Source organism: Labeo rohita, chromosome 10 (assembly GCF_022985175.1).
Source record: "Labeo rohita strain BAU-BD-2019 chromosome 10, IGBB_LRoh.1.0, whole genome shotgun sequence".
NCBI classification, from domain to species: Eukaryota; Metazoa; Chordata; class Actinopteri; order Cypriniformes; family Cyprinidae; genus Labeo; species Labeo rohita.
Genome location: NC_066878.1, coordinates 22,323,363 through 22,341,064, shown reverse-complemented (window position 1 = coordinate 22,341,064; position 17,702 = coordinate 22,323,363). Strand labels below are relative to the sequence as shown.

Here is a 17,702-nt window from a genome sequence, read left to right as displayed (position 1 = left end):
CTGACCGCATGTAGGTTTTGAAGGCCTCTGGCTTCTGAAGACTCCTGATGCTGCTGGCTACCAGGGTTGGTTCCAAGGCGAGAGCATTTGGAGGGATGGGTAAGGAATGGCAGAAGTTAGAAGGAAGGGCGAGCATGCAAGGGGAGAAGAGAAAAAATAGCTGGAAAAATATGCTGGAAACGCTTACAGAGGCTTGCTCACACTTGGGGCGGCCCTGGGAGCGATAGCTGAAGAAGAGAGGGGGAGAGGGGGAATGGCGGGAGCTGCAGCCTGCGCCATTAGTGGAGGTGGCCTTACACTAGAGTTGGATGGTGGGGCTGCGGGCATGGGTGGGGGAGGGGTTTGTGAGTGGGGTAAGGGAAAGGCTGTGGATGGGTCTGCACCACTAGTGGAGGTGGCCACACAGCGTCTACTATGGAAGCTGGAGGTCACTGAAAAGGAAAAGGGGTTATTAGGAGTGGCAGGAAAAGACTGAGATTTGTGGGCCTGTGTTGCAAGCGGAGGCGGCCTCGCGCTTGCTTCAGCTGCTGTAGGTCATGGGAAGGGAGAGGGGTTTGTGACATCCTGAAGAGCCTATGTAGTCTATGTAGCTAGCGTCTGCTATGGGAGCTGGAGGCAACTGAAAAAGAAAAAAGGGGTTAGAAGTAACAGGAGGAAAGACATGCGAGGGCCTGTGTTGCAAGCGGAAATGGCTTCGCGTTTGCTTCAGCTGCTGTAGCCGTGGGCCATGGGGTTTTTGACACTCAGGGAAAAAAGGCTGGAAGTCTGTGTAGCCTGCGCTGTTAGCGGAGGCAGTCTCACGCTGGTGTCTGCTATGGGAGTAATAGATGGAAAGTCTGAGATGTGAGGGCCTGTGTTGCAAGTGGAGGCAGCTTCGTGCTTGCTTCTGCTACTGTAGGCCACAGGGAAGTGGGGTGGTTTGTGACTTTTGGTGGGACATACTGAAAGGTCCGGGTAGCCTGCATTGTTGGCGACTTAGCAATTTTATTGCCAAATTTAGCAATTTCTCAGACTACCCTAGCAGCTTGTTTCTTTCTACCCTAGCAACAAATGTAGCTATTTTAGCGATTTATTTGACAACCTTTAAAAAGATAGAAACGATAAAAGGCATGCATTTTTATTTATTTATTTATTTATTTTTAAACCACACGAAAGGAAGAAAGTATTGAAACGGCTATCCAGCCAAGCAGCACGGCTGGTAACTTTAGACACTTGAGAGGCGCCTAGCAGTATGCACTTCACATATGAATTAAGTTGCAGGATGCACTGCTTTAGTTATTTATAGGGATTCTCTCTTGTGCTGATTGGATAGGGAGTGCGATTGCTGATGATGAAGTGGCCGTGTTAATTATCTGCGTGTGCTCCTCCCAAAATTTGTTAATGAAACATCACTTCATGTGGCCAAGAACAACATCTTGATGTGGAACCGCCAGCTGCTCCGAATGAGCTAGAATCAACCAATCGTCAGTGTAATTGAGTATGTGGATGCCCTGGAGTCACAGAGGAGCACTTTGTGAAAGTGCGGGGGTAGAGTGCAAGGCCGAATGGAAGAACCCAATATTGGTATGCTTGGCCCCTGAAAGCAAACCTTTGGAACTTCCTGTGTTGGGGAAGGATGGAGACTTGGAAATATGCGTCTTTAAGATCTATAGTGGCAAACCAGTCCTCGGACCTGATCTGAGACACGACTTGCTAAATAGTAAACATCCTGAACTTCAGGCGGGGGAAACGAGGCGTGCAGGACCCATTGAGAAACATTTGGCAGAAGCCTCCACGGTGCCAAATAGTCTACTAAGGAAATCAGCCTCCCAAGACTGACCTCTGGTGTAACCAGAGCAGCTAGCTCGGTGCTCAGATCGATCTCCTAACGGCATTGAGGAAAGACGGGCACCGACCCTTGGGGAAACCCCTTGGTTCTGAGTCAACACTGCAGAGGTCTCATGTACAGCAGGTCAAAAGATATTTTGTTGGATGCAGCTGCCTTCAGACCCAAAAGTTTGACAGTGAGTGACCGGCCAAGCAGGAGACAGACGTGCCTGCATCGTGGTTGAATTCCACACCGGCAAAGTAGAACCTGAACAGCAGGGAGAGCCCTCCGGGAGCGAAGCGTGTGCAGTGAGAGTGCGGGCAGTCAGCTGCAAGCTCTCACTCAAAGGGTGAAGAGACCGCAGCGCACGCTTCAGACCCTGACCCTGAGTGCTAGATCTAGGGTGAAAAGCAGAGAAATGGCAAGCCCGTCTCAACCGCATCAGTAAATCTATGTGCCATCCCCACAACCACAGCCTCGGCAGAAGCGGGAGCTGAGTCGCAGGGAACGCCAATGTGGGCGTTGCCCGCCACCCCTGGTTTCTGGTCCTCAAATGTGATTGGCTAATAAGAGTGCAATATTAGAGCCCAACAAAACTTCAACAGCTGTTTCACCATTTATAATTGTATCACTTCGCTTGCTGTACTTCCCACAGTGAGTGTTATGGCGAACGGCCAAATCCACTGTAATTTAAAAAATATTACTGTGTTTGTGTCATGGAATGTATTTTAGTTTATTTATTTATTTATTTATTTATTTTATTAAGGTATTCAGTGAAACAGTGCAATAGTTATTGTTACATGGTTTTAGTTATAAAAATGAAAAAAAAAAAAACTAAATAACACACAAAAAACTAAACACAGTGTACAAGTACAACAAACATACGGAACAAAACAAGACAACCCTTTACCTCCCTCCCCACCTTAGGGACTTAAAATCATGCCATACTAATGGAGCGGTCAACGCCGTGTGATTACTCAGCCTGCGTTATCAAGATATATGAGAAGAGGAGACCAAATCTTATCAAAATTGTCAAATTTATTTGCCATCAGGAATCAAATTTTTTCCAAATGTAGTACCTTAATTATTTCTTCCAACCATAGTTTAGCTGATGGGATTTCTGTTGTTTTCCAAAACCTTAGGATAACTTTCTTTGCCACAATAAATCCATAGGACAGCAACTGTTGTTGAGATTTTTTAAGTGACATAATTTTATCAGAAATTCCAAATATCACAAGAAGTGGGTCGGGCACTAATACACTATGTAAAATATCTGACAGGGTTTTAAATGCTTCAGTCCAGAATGAGATCAATTTAGAACAAAGAACATAACTATGCAAGGGAGTGGCTAAATCAGTCTGATGTTTCTTTCAAAATGGGGAGACATCTGGAAAAACTCGATGTAGTTTTTGTCACAAATCCGCCAACCTTCATCACACTGTCCATCACTCGATCAGGTTTCTCCACGAACTACATTTCCCAGAATCCCTCCACACAGTCACCTGTCTCACCAGCCACAGTCACTCGTTCCCAGTCACCAGCCTTCTAATTGGACACACCTGATATCACTTACCTGCAACACATATAAGCACATGCACTCCACTCAGTCAGTGGCTGGTCTCGAGGTCTCAACATTGGGATTACCTACCTGTCTCTACTTACCTTTCTGGACGGATCGCTGCAAGGATTTCTGGAAACAAACTTAAAAGGATTATTCGAGAGATAAGACTTTGAACCTTATACTGCTATATGGTTCCACCTTATGGAAATTCATCACCCTTCTTTTGTTTATGTTGGAAGTCCTTGAGTTTACATCAAATAAACATTGTGAACAAAACTAACCACGTCTTTGCCTTTCTCAACTGTGACAGAAGACCAGCCCTAACAAAAGAGGATTTACTTCCACGGATTAGAGTTCATAATGACCGGAATCATTACTAAGCGGCAGTGGGCTGAGGATCAGCTGTGTGATCTACGTCAGGGTGGTCACCTCCTAGAGAAGTACGTGGAAGAATTTATTGAGCTATCCCATCAGGTGGGCTGGCCCGACGCCTCATTATGTGTGGTTTCTTAGATGGGACTGGATGAGAACACTATTCGCTGCAGTTTTCCCGTGTGTGATTTCTCTTAATCATTCTCATTCTATATTTGAACGGCTCTAACTTTGAAGTCGAATAGGGAAAAAAAAGAATGAGTACCAGTCTCATCCTGTCCCTTCTAAATCTCACGTCACCTTGCCAGCTCACCCTATACCGAGATCCTCCACATGCTGGGCCATTGACCGCGGTCACCCTTATCCTTCCAAGATTTTTGGTGGTCACAAATGGGGGCCCAACAGCGCTAACCTGGGGGCAAAGCTGGCGGACCCAGCAATCACTTCCGTCCGATCAGCGCTGAAATCCGCTGCCCATCCTCTGAAACCAGTTTCTCTAACATCAGGCCCGCAGGTCATCGAGCACCCCAGTATGCTGGTTACCAAAACACCAGACACGTCAACCTCCCGGCACCCAGGCATGTCCGAGTCCCCGGCTGAGATGGCCGCCAAGCAAGAGTCCCTGTCTGAGATGGCAGCCATGACAGAGTCCCTTGCCAAGATGTCCGCCATGTTCGAATCCCCGACCGAGATGGGCACCAAGCCAGAGTCCCAGGCCAAGATGGCTGTCAAGTTAGAATCCCCGACCGAGATGGTCACCAAGCCAGAGTCCCCGGCCACGATGTCCGCCACGTTCGAATCCCTGACCGAGATGGTCACCAAATCAGTGTCCCCGGCCAAGATGGCCGCCCAGCCAGAGCACCCAGGACAAGATGGCCACCCAAACAGAGGCCCTGGCCAGGAAGGCTATCTCGCCTGAATCCAGTTCCCCCGTCACGGCCAGGAGTGCCGTTCCATGCGCTAACGAATCCAGTTCCCTCGTCATGGCCAGAAGTGCCGTTCCATGCGCTAACGAATCCAGTTCCCCCGTCAAGCAAAGTCAAAGTTGTCGTTCCTGAGTCAAGCAAAGTCAAGCTGTCGTTCCTGAACCAAGTCAAGTCACTGCTGATCTTCACGAGCCAAGTCCAGTCACTGTTGATCCCCATGAGTCAAGTCAAGTCACTGCTGATCTCCATGAACAAAGTCAAGTCACAGTCGATCTTCACAAGCCAAGTCAAGTCACAGCTGACCTCCACAAACCAAGTCAAGTCTCAGCTGACCTCCACGAGCCAAGTCAAGATACGGCTGTAGTTCCAGTGTCAAGTCAAGTTACAGCTGCCGTTTCCTGCCCCAAGAAATCCAGTTCCTTCGTCACGGCCAGGAGAAACCAACTATCCACTCCTCAAGAGCACCCTCCGATATCCACTCCTCAGGAGCGCCCTGCAGTGACCGCTTCTCAAGAGCACCCTCCAGAGCCCACTCCTCCTGAGCGCCCTCCAGAGGCTGCTCCTCCTGACCCCCCATCAGAGCCTGCGCCTCCAGAGTGTCCTTCAGAGCCTGTGCATCCAGAGTACTCGCCAGTGGCCACACCTCCGGAGCCCGCTCCTCCTGAGCGTCCTACAGAGCTCGCTCCCCCTGAACACCTTCCAGTGTCCTATCCTCCAGGACGCCCTTCTGAAAGCACAGCACCACCCTGGCTCCCTGAAAAGCCAGCGCTACCCTGGCTCCCTGAAAGGCCAACGTCAACCTGGCTCCTTGTAAGACCGGTGCCATCCTTCCTCTACGATTGGGTTCCTTTACTGTCACAAATCCGCCAACCTTCATCACACTGTCTGTCACTCGATCAGGTTTCTCCACGAACTACATTTCCCAGAATCCCTCCACACAGTCACCTGTCTCACCAGCCACAGTCACTCATTCCCAGTCACCAGCCTTCTAATTGGACACACCTGATATCACTTACCTGCAACACATAAGCACATGCACTCCACTCAGTCAGCGGCTGGTGTCGAGGCCTCAATGTTGGGATTACCTACCTGTCTCTACTTACCTTCCTGGATGGATCGATGCAAGGATTTCTGGAAACGAACTTTTTCGAGAGATTATTCGAGAGATAAGACTTTGAACTTTATACTGCTATATGCTTCCACCTTATGGAAAAATTCATCACCCTTCTTTTATGTTGGAAGTCCTTGAGTTTACGTCAAATAAACATTGTGAACAAAACTAACCACGTCTTTGCCTTTCTCAACTGTGACAGTTTTGTTTTAGTATAATGGAGTCGATGGATAATCTTAAATTGAATAAGGCAATGCCTAGAGTTGACAGAGCATGTATGGATATTCTCTAGTGCCTCAGTCCAGAATTCTGAACATATCTCTTCCCCCAGTTCTTGCTCCCACTGCAATTTTAAATTCTCTGTAGAAGGCAAGCTCTTTGATAACAATGAGTTGTACAATAGAGACATCAGATGACTGACCCCACCTCCAAGCCCCAAGAGATCATCCAACCTAGCAGGATTAGCCTCATTCAGACAGGGTATGTGCTTTTTTACATAATCCCTAATCTGTAAATATCTAAAAAAAGTTACTTGCATGCAAACCATATTGATCCTGCAACTGTCTAAAGGAGGCAAACATACCACTTATGAAAAGGTTTCCAATAGTCTAAACACCTAACCCCCTCTACTGTGTAAAAGCAGAGTCTATGGTAGAAGATAAATGAAGGGTTCCCACTGATTGGTAAAAGGAAAGACAGTGGCTTTATTTCAATAGATTTGATTTGATCTGCTTCCAAATACAAATTGTACTTTGGATTATACAGTTATGGTTATATATTGACTTGTCTGTCTTTATTGGAGACAGTATGACTGCACCAATATCATACGGGCTACATGCCTCTTTTTCCATTTGGATCCAAATTGAGTGTGCTACAGTATGATCTAGCCACATTATAATAGTATGAAAAGCACAAGCATGCATAATAGTAAAGAGCAAAATCTGAAAGGCCCATTCCACCAACAACTTTAGATTTACAAAGGTGTGCTTTACTTATTCTATGGGACGGAGTGTATTTTCAAGAGATTTTCAGGCGAGATTTCAAATATCCGGTTTGTTAATAAAGATAACGTTTTCGGACATGTGACTGTTCAGTGCTCATGAAACCCACCAAAAGCAGCTTCACTTTGGTCAGATCTTCTGGAATTTTTAACTGGCTCTGATGTCTCTATAGTGGTTAAACATGAGATATAATTCATTTTGGGTAAATCTAATGGATGGTCTTTGGTCTCATTAAACTATTAATAATTAATAACAAATTATTCTTTATTCCAGAGCAAATAGTTTTGGCAAAATCTCATCATGTTTATGTACATTCAATGCTGTATATCAGAGTGCTGCCTGTGTACTTTTGAGTGAATTGCCTAGCAACTTTTATGATGGCTATTGGTTTTGTTGTTTATTAAATATTATTATTCAATAATTAATATTTTATATAAATAATAGTAGTATTATATAATTGTAGCATCTGGACCAATCAGACATACAGTTATTTGTTACATTTAGCAAATAATCTTTAAAACAAACAAGCCAGCTATATGCTGGACTTCTGGAGACAACCCCCTAAAGCAACTAATACCCCAAAAGGGCTCAGTTGCCAGGGCGACCATCTGATAACATGGGTTTTATTGCCCCAAAGGAATGCAAGCAGAGCACACTACATTTGCCCATAGGAAAGACACAATGCCTATAGAAATGGACCCTTTCCTATTCACTCACAGACAAACCTATCCTTGACCTTCCTATCACACATAGCTCAGGTCATTGTGTATAGTATTACTGCCTTGTATTTTTTTGTGTTTTTCATTGTATACTGTTACATGCATTTGTTATGATAGATAACTAGTAGTTTAACTCACCTATGCCATGTTTGGTCTTTTTGAATTCGTATTTTGATTATCTAAAAGATGGTGTATATTATATGTTGATACCTATGCAACATATTATTGTTTTAAGAAACCTTAGTAGTTTTTGCATCAACACCCAATCGAATTACATATGCAAAATACCATGCTCACAGACAAAGAGTCGTAAACTTTCCCTCCAAAAGTGAAAGCCACCATTGGCTCTTTGACCTCCTGGAGGTCTGGCCCCAGAGACCTTAAAGGCATTCTTCCCCCACTCTTCTTCTGCAAGATCTTCCGATTGCTGCCCATGTGGAAGGACACACGGGGAGCCTGAGCCGGCACAGGGCGTGCCCGGCGGGCCCGACAGGCCCCAACATATAGAGCTGTGGGTCTCAACCACAAAGAGCCAGACATTTTCACTCAACCCTTGAATTCATCTTCATGAAATGTCCTCGAACAGACATTTCTCTCTTCCGCATTTTTTTTTTTGTTTTCTTCACTTGTCTCACATGAGTGGCAGTCAGGGGTTCTTTTAGAACCTAAGAGGATGAGGAGGATGAGCTAGAACTTGTCGGGACTTCTCTAAATTGCGCCAGGCCTTGCGGCCTTCTCTTTCCATTCCCCAAAGATCATAGGATTTCAGCTGGGTCCCTCTCAGCTCTTGGTTCTCCTTCACTTTTCACATGGGAAGAAACTCCCAGTCACCATCGAGTCAGAACATCTTTGGAGTTCATCACTCTTCGGACCTGGAAGAATGTGATCGCGATTCCAAAACCACCACTGCTCCAAACCATCAAGACTTTCACCTGAGACTGCATTCGGACACTTGTTCAACGACCAAGGCAATGCAAGTATCGTACATCTAACTAAACAAAACAGAGGTTTAGTATAAGCTGTAGACAGCACTGATGGTTTCACTCAGGTGATTAATTGACTCTTTTCATAGCTTCATTCTCTTGTCTCTCTAACTGCTTTCACTGACCCTTCCCCCATGTATGAGTGATTTCATATTTGTTTTGTTATGTGTTAGTCCTTCGTTAATAAAACTCTTGTGCACAAATTACATGAGTGTTGATTCTGAATCTGCCTTGTAAATTAATGTCCCATTACGATTCCGATTCGAGCTACATGCTCTAGTGCAATAGTACTTTAAGAAAGTTATTTTCTGTGGCCAATAAAATATAATTTCTTAGAGTTGATATAAAAATTATACTGAATGTTCGCTGGACGAACAGATTAACTGATGGAAAATTATTCCTGCTACAGTTACTACTGGCAGCTGATATAAATATTTGTAATTAATCATAATTAATTGTAATTATTTATATACATTTCACTTTTGAGCTAAATTCACGACACTTTTCTAAATTTCTAATATTTTCAACTGTTAATCATTTTAATACCTTTAAACCAGGCAGAGTTAACCTTACAGTAGCACTTAACACTGATTACTGTTAGACTTTTTTAAAATCCTTCATCACTTGAATTAAGATTATAATAAGTAAGGGGTAATATACATCTTTATTTTGCGATAACAGCTGATGTATATTATCCCACTTATTACACAGCTGCTTGCCACAAAAGTAAACAATTAGACACAAAACACTGATCTGAGTTGAAACATTTGAACACAAAGCTTCCATGAAGAAATCAGTTGCTAGCAAGCGGAAAGTTCAAACTGGACAGACATTTTAAGGGATACAGTGCAGTCATGCCACTTTTATTACACAACATTTCACCACATAAATAAGTACTAGTACTTAGAAGTACTAGTTTGTTAGTTATCTTAGAATCCATTACAGTGTACAAAACAAAATGACAGCAGCTGCATTTGTATGACACAATAGATTGAGTCCATGATACCAGGATGACAGAATTAAGAAATTGTACACATAATACTGAATTGAGTTTTAATATATTTTATTAGCTAACCAAATGCAATGCTTCCACTAAGAAAAACTATCAATGAGTCTGTGTTATTAGCTTTTACCAGCTGTAATCGGGGAATAACATATGTTGGAATGTCATGACTGACCAATCAGAATCAAACATTCCACAGAGCCGTGTAATCATTTGATTTAAAACACAGCCACACAAATACAGACTTAACACCTCTTATTTACTTTGAAATCATTCTGAGGTTAAATACAGATTTGAAATCATAACAATAGTTATGACAGGAAACACTGGCATCTAACAATGCCTTGGAAAAAAACAATTAATCTTAAAAAATAAAGTATATGCATAAACCCAAATAGGAAATAAAACAGTTATCAAATAAGCATGTGTCCTATTCTGTGTCCTAAACTCCTGAAACATTGGTGTCTCATTTTAGAGCAGTCAATGCAATTTATGAATGAAATTAAATAAAATCTGTATGTGTGTTCCGGCATTTGTGGTTTATGAGGACACAAATGTGTATAATGACATGGGTACTACAACGTAAACATGGTTTATGAGGACACTTCCTGTGTCCCCGTAAAACAAAAGGCTTAAAAAACATACTAAACAGTGTTTTATGAAATTTAAAAAGTGTGCACAGTCTCCTGTGAGGGCTAGGTTTAGGTGCAGGGTAGGTGTAGGGCGATAGAAAATACGGTTTGTACAGTATAAAAACCATTACGCCTATGGAGAGTCCCTGTAAACCACAAATGCAAGAATGTGTGTGTGTGTGTGTTAGAGGTCTGCTACCCAATCCGAGCCCGACGGCTCCCAAAAAACTCTTGTGCTTCGGGTCGGGTTCGGGGTAATGCTTAACTATTAGCCTCAGGCTCGGCCCGGGTTTGGGTTCGTTAAAAAAAAAAAAAAAAAAGCATATACATATACATATACATATATATATATATATAAAATATTTTATACTTATTATTTTTTTTTAACTTAATATTATTTTTAACTTAATTATTATTAATATGTAACTTTTGCGCATGTGCTCCTGGTCTCGCACGCTTTTCTCTCACAACACCGCAGACAAAATGAGTGCGATAAAGCAAAAAATTAGTGAGGGGAAACTTATTACAGTGCCAAACGATGCAGGAAAAGCTGTGATGGAGGAATTACGATCTTGTCCTTATACAAGCAATAAAGAGCTCAGTGGCTACGTGCAGTGTAGGGCTTGCAAAACTGTCTTGGCCTACGACAGTAAGAAGACAGGTACATCTTCTCTGCAGGGACACACTGACCGTGGATGCACTCGTTCAACAACAGCAGCTAGTAGCTACAAACAGACATTGGTTTCAAACTATTTATCTCCACCAGCTAAGTCAGTACCTGCTTCTGTAAAATCCAGTAAATCCAATAATTGCTGCACTCACACCATATCATCGGCTGGACTGTCAGGACCACGTTTATAACACGGTACTCAGACATGCACTTGATTGTGATGAACTACGAGACTGCATCACACAGACTTTGTTGGCAGCCAAAGCACTCATGAGATACATCAAGCAAACGGGTATAATAAACCAGTTAACAAAAACTGTAAGACAAATGTTGGACACCAGGTTCAGCACTGTGTTCCTTATTTCGGATTCAATTAAAGATGTATACGCTGAGCTTCGTGAAAAATTTGACAACCATGGAGAAAGCAGAAGAATCGACGAAGTATCTCCCGATGTCTTGGAGTTCCTGCTAGAATTTCTTTGCCCATTCTACCAGGCTCAGAGGGAGCTAGAGGGTGACCAGTACCCCACAATTAACCTGGTTGTTTTGTGGCATAAGCAGCTTAAGCGCCACTGCAGGCCTGTGGCTTCAGACAGTCCACACCAGGCCATTATTCGTGAGCAACATCTCGAATGGCTGAATCGCAAAATCAAAATCGAGACGCTGCATAAACTTGCCATATTCCTATGGCCAAAATTCCCTCAACTTCGCATGCTGTCTCATGGATAGGATATCCACCAAGAAGCCAGGTGTCGGATAGCTAGCTTTACCAGTGGTGGCGAGCCAGCTGTTGAACCGGCAACTAAAGGAAGCTGTAGTGGCAGAGTTTGAGGAGTGGGTAAACGTGCCCTTGGATGAAACTGTTGATGAAGTTCACCAATACATCAGCCGCAACCACAACATGGAAGAGGAGTGGGATCTCTTGGGTTGGTGGAAAAACAACAGCGGCATTTTCCCATTACTGTCAAGACTGGCCCGTAGTGTACTCAGCATCCCTGCAAGTAGTAGCAGCAGCAGCAGCGAGAGAAACTTCAGTGCTGCTGGACTAACTTTTAATCAGAGGAGGATGGCGCAGAAACCATCGACTGTCGATGCCGTTCTCTTCCTTCACAGCGCATACTGAAAAGGATAAATTTGTGTAAATAGTTCTGCAACACTCAGTGAACTTTTTTTTTTTTTAATTTAGAAGTTCGAGATTCAAATGGAATTTGTGACTGTTGCACCTGTGCTCACCCAGCAGCATTTCATAATTGGTAAGTATGTGGTTTTTCTCTTTTGCTCTTGTGCTGAGGGGGACGTTGTGCCTTGATGAAACTGTGTTGCTTTAAACGTATTTGTTTACTAGCGGTTGCATGTAATCAAATACAGTCGTGTCTTGCAAAATGTTATATGTTGTGAGAGACCTATTTTGGGTTTGGGTCGGGTTTCGGGCTGTACATTTAATGGGTCGGGTCAGGTCGGGCTGCATCGAACGATCTCGTGTACGGGCTGGGCTCGGGCTTCAGTTTAAAGCCCGTGCAGACCTCTAGTGTGTGTGAAAATTCAGATGTAACCCCCTCTGTAATCATTAACATTTTCAAAAGTACCTGTAATTTAATAACACATTTTTTTTCTCTAGTTACTCCCCAACACTGGTTGCACATCATAGAAGACAATGTTAACTGAGAGAAATGTTCATGGATCCAAAGAGAATGTTTGTTCGGCACAAACGCAGTTCATTCATTTAGTGAGAGTAAACGGTTTTTACAGCTCCTTGACGAAACCCATTACAAGGATTATAAACGCAGCAAAATAAGCCTTAAAAGGTATTAGAGGTGCAACAGCACGTTCATATATATGTTTTCAATGCAGAGTGCAAATGGCTGTTCATTTATTTGTTAACTCGATGGGAGCAAAATGAAATTGTCTGAACCTGAAGCTGTGTGTGTTGCACTGATCTATATGTAATGACTGGATCGCTCATTGTGTTTTAAACTGCCGTAAGGCAGTGAAGCCACCGGAAGTGTTCAATCCGCCATCTTACTATTCCCTACTGGCAGAGAGCACCACTCACAGCCAAACCGCTGACCTAAGCATATCAGTTATACAGGACTAGTTTTTATAATATGTGTATATAAATTAAGTTTTAAAATGTTATCTGCGATGTTTTGAAATTGTTCAGGTGGGTGTGTCAGCTGTGCACTTGCTGACACAGTTAACTGATCCAACCCAAAATGTAAGGAAGTAAGGAATTATGTAATACAACACAAGCCTCTGTTACTATATTGCTCTATGCTGTATTGAAATTCAAATCTTGGAAAGCTCAATGTATTTAAATCCATACCATATGTAACTAAATAAAAAAAGTTTGTCAAGATAAACTTTAAGTTGGCTTGAGCCGGAACAGAAAGTTTTAAAAAGTTTGAAAAGTTTAAAAAGTTTAAGAAGTTTTACAATTTTTTAAGTTTGACTGAAAAGTTTTGACTTTTCAGTCTAAAATAGTTTGAATTCTAAAATAGTTTTAAAAGGTTAAAGTTTGGATGTTTTGAAGGCAATACAGTCTGCCAGAGACAGACAGATAGATAGATAGATAGATAGATAGATAGATAGATAGAATGTTGTTAGCATTTTATTAACATGGTTAACATGTGACTAGCATGATGTTATAATGATTAGCAAGGTACAAGCATGTTGTTAGCATTAATAGCATTTTACTAGGATGGTGCTAACATAATTAGCAAGATACTAGCATGTTGTTAGCAAGATTAGCAAGTTAATAGCATGATTAGCATGCTCATAGGATTATTAGCGAATTACTAGCATTATACTAGCAAGGTGCTAATATCATTAGCAAGTTACTAGCATGTTGTTAGCATGATTAGCAAGTTACTAGCATGATTAGCAAGTTGTTAGCATGTTTCTAGCATGATTAGCAATGTTGCTAGCATGTTTCTAGCAAGATTAACAAGTTAGTATGTTGCTAGCATGATTGTAGCATGATTAGCATGTCGTTAGCATGTTACTAGCTTGATTAGAAAGTTACTAGCATGTTGGTAGCATGTTTCTAGCATGACTAGCAAGTTACTAACATGTTGTTAGCATGATTAGCAAGTTACTAGCATGGTGCTAACATAATTAACAAGCTACTAACATGTTGTTAGCATGATTAGCAAGTTAGTAGCATATTGGTACCATGATTGTAGCATGATTAGCATGTCGTTAGCATGTTACTAGCATGATTAGCAAGTTACTAGCATGTTGGTAGCATGTTTCTAGCATGACTAGCAAGTTACTAACATGTTGTTAGCATGATTAGCAAATTACTAGCATTTTACTAGCATGGTGCTAACATAATTAGCAAGCTACTAACATGTTGTTAGCATGATTAGCAAGTTAGTAGCATGTTGGTACCATGATTGTAGCATGATTAGCATGTCGTTAGCATGTTATTAGCATAATTAGCAAGTTACTAGCATGTTACTAGCATGATTAGCAAGCTACTGGGATGTTGCTAGCATGTTTCTAGCATGACTAGCAAGTTACTAGCATGTTTCTAGCATGATTAGCAAGTTACTAGCATTTTGCTAGCATGATTAGCAAGTTACTAGCATGATTCTGGTTGCTAGGCATAGATAGATACATAGATAAATGGATAGATAGATAGATAGATAGATAGATAGATAGATAGATAGATAGATAGATGAGTTTGAATGAGTTTAAATGGATTAGAAATACAGTACATAGAAGGAAAGCTTGACTGAGTCTCAAAGGATTCTGGGAGTTTTGACAGTTGGAGTTTGAATAGTGTTGCTCATTTGAACATTCCGTCAATGTAAGTCTATGGGATTTTTCCCAGTTTTAATCGTCATTTTTAGGAAAATCGTAAGTCCGATCAGTTAGAAAAGATATAGCACACTGGTCGGATCAGTCTGAAGATCTGAGCTGAGTTTGGAGTTTGTAGAATTAAAGCTCTAGGACGAGTTAGTGTCGACAGTTTTATTCTCAGAAGAAAATAGCATATCAGTAAGTTGGCTTTCTCAAGCCAACTTAATTAGTAAGCATTGTTTCTCCAAGTTATGATGCGTATAATTTAATGTTCCTAATTGAGCAATATCAATTTCAAACTCTTAAAGATTGCGCAAATTCTATTATATTAAGTGCCACATTATCTGACTATAAAGCCTTGTTCAGACTGTCAGCCCAAATCCGATTTATATGCAAATCCGATTGAAATCCGATCATAGGTAGTCTGAACAGCAACGAACTACATGAAATCCGATTTGGTCAAATCCGTTTCGAGCCACATTCGTATGTGGTTTGGAATCCTATTCAAATCGGATTTCTGCTTTTTCACGTTTTCATGCCACGTAAAACGTAAACACGTCAGACGTTTTTGTGGAAAACATAAACGTCTTTGCAGAAACAAGCTTATGTTGTTGCGAACTGCAAATCAAGTGGGAAAAGACAATATACAGCTAGTATACCCACCTCTTTGAGTTTTGAAACCAGCGGACGTCTGACGTGTTTACGTTTTACGTGGCATGAAAACGTGAAAAAATCGGATTTCATGTAGTTCGTTGCTGTTCAGACTACCTAAATATGATCGGATTTCAATCGGATTTGCATACAAATCGGATATGGGCCGACAGTCTGAACGAGGCTAAAGTCACAGCTGAGCCGCATCTCTGTTCAAACACAGCTGAAGGAACGTGCGTTTTTAAACGAATCTGAGTCTTTGATTCAAATACACATTCGATCGCTTGCTTCATTTCCGAATGAGTAATTCAGTGATAAAAATGAGTGACTTACCGCCATCTGCTGACAGTTTCATTTTTAAAGTTTCGTTTTCACTTTATCTTTTATTTTATTTAAATCATTTGATATTTCTATATTCAGAATGTTATCTTTGACATTTTTGTATTATTAACGTTTATTATTAACACTTAACAAATGTTTAAATCATTACCTGCTTCAAAATGATGTTAACGAAATATTGTTGAAACATGCAGTTAGCCTGTACAAATAAAAACACTATAACAAAACAGCATAAACAGTGATTAACTGTAAGGCAAATTATGTTTACAAAGCATAAATGTTTATTCAGATTTCAGAATGAGCATTTTGTCATTTGTAAACATGGTGAACGTCTGATGTTTATCATGTTCATCTGATATTTGCTCCTGTAATGTAACGTAACTTTTTAATAAGCAGAGGGAATTCCGGACATTAAACAAATAACCTTTTACATGCTTAGGACTTTTGCGTTGTGAGAATGTACAGTGAGACGTCAGATATGAAAACGCTGACTTGTTAGGTGATGTTTTCTCATTAAAATCATACAATTTCCTATTCATTCAATAGAATGTTTGCAAGCACTAGGGAATAGCAATATGGCGGCGCAGTGGCTTCACTTCTATGACGTCATGAGCTATCCAGTTCTCTATTATTGATCAGTGATGTGTTGTCTTTCTCTCCTCTTCCCCCTCCACTCCGCAGCGCACCACACCCACTTCTGTAGCATTTTTAAAAACTGTGGTGAGAACTAACCGGTGCTGAAAAAGGTGTTTCGTGATCCTGTAATGAAATGATACTCTAAATAAGAAACTAAATCTGCCAGCAAGTGGCGGTGATTTAATTAATTAATTAATTAATTAATTAATTAATTAGATTAATTCAAACAGCTGATTCATTCAGGAAATAAATAAATGGCTCTCTTCATAAATGTTCCTTTGAATCATTAGTGCAACATGCAACAAGGTAATATGTTCTCTGCAAAATTGAGAAAAAACATAATGTTGTCTTTAAATAACACAATATCAACTTATTTACTGAACTGCTGTATAAAATCACATTTAAGCTTGTGATAGATCGGGACAAAATCGGCACTCTTGTCATATTGCTTTTGCTGCCCATGTAATATGTGATATATATAAATATGAGACTGTTTTTTGGGCATAACTGAATTTATGGAGTTGTTGCCCTGCATCATATTTGTCAACAGTCAACTATATGAAATAGAAGATGATGTACATGTCTGGGACGGGGCCAGCACGTTAACAGCATCAAAATATTTAATCATGTTATTTTTTCATAACTAATTAATTCAATTAATGCGTTACTATTTTCATATTCTCTTTCCCCCATGATTAGCTACTAATCCAAATGGCCACATTATTTTCATAAATATAAGATAGTTATATTTTCATAAATATAAAACCTGAAACATCAGGACAACAACAACAACAAAACAACAACAAATAAATAATAAATAAATGGTATATATTGAACTTACTCCCAATCAAATTTCCTCCATGGTTTTTCCAATTCGATATCTAGAGAGAGAGAGAGAGAGAGAGAGAGAGAGATACAGTTTAAATAATGATAACAGAGTTTAGCAATTAATTGTTTTATCGCTCCCTATGATTATTTAGAGTAGATCTGTGTGTGTGTTCTGTCAGAATGCTAATCATATTATATTGTAAAATGACACTAAATATAAGCAAATCAGCACTGCCTAATTTCACCTGGGCTTGTTGTTTTTGATGTTGTTGATTCTGGTTTTGATGCTGCTGATTCCAGATTTGATGCTGCTGTTTCCTGTTTTGATGCTTTGCCTCCCATTCTTTGTTGCTTTTCTCAGAAGGAAATGTGACTCGCTGTTTCTCTGTCTGCAGCCTAGTCTGGAAGCTTATGTCACAGTTCTCGTTTATGTACTCTTCCTGTAACATTTTCACTTTCAGTTTCCACTTTCCAAATACTGGGAACACATTTAAATGCATTTTGAAAGTATTATCACATTTAACGTATCATTAGACTAAAAGACTTTTTTTTAAATAATCTAAAATTAATTGTTTAATGTATGTTCGGCACACAGTTAAATATTTAGTAAGTTCAGGATACAAAGTGTTAAAAAAACTGATTACGTGAACATCCCTTTC

General features: G+C 40.9%; 1 protein-coding gene across 3 annotated transcripts in view; it reads right to left on the bottom strand.

Annotated features, from left to right (window-relative positions):
• Positions 1-17,446, bottom strand: part of ifi44d (interferon-induced protein 44d) — a 39,269-nt gene extending 21,823 nt beyond the window's left edge. For 2 of the 3 annotated variants that reach the window (XM_051121024.1, XM_051121023.1), the window contains exons 1-3: positions 17,289-17,446; positions 17,057-17,096; positions 16,312-16,338 (exon numbers count right to left, since the gene is read on the bottom strand). In XM_051121024.1, coding sequence (XP_050976981.1) covers positions 16,312-16,338; positions 17,057-17,096; positions 17,289-17,385 — 164 coding nt within the window. In that variant the 5' untranslated portion in view covers positions 17,386-17,446. The remainder of the gene's footprint in view (positions 1-16,311; positions 16,339-17,056; positions 17,097-17,288) is intronic. The other variant, XM_051121025.1, reaches the window with a different exon arrangement.
• Between the last annotated feature and the right edge of the window lie 256 nt (positions 17,447-17,702).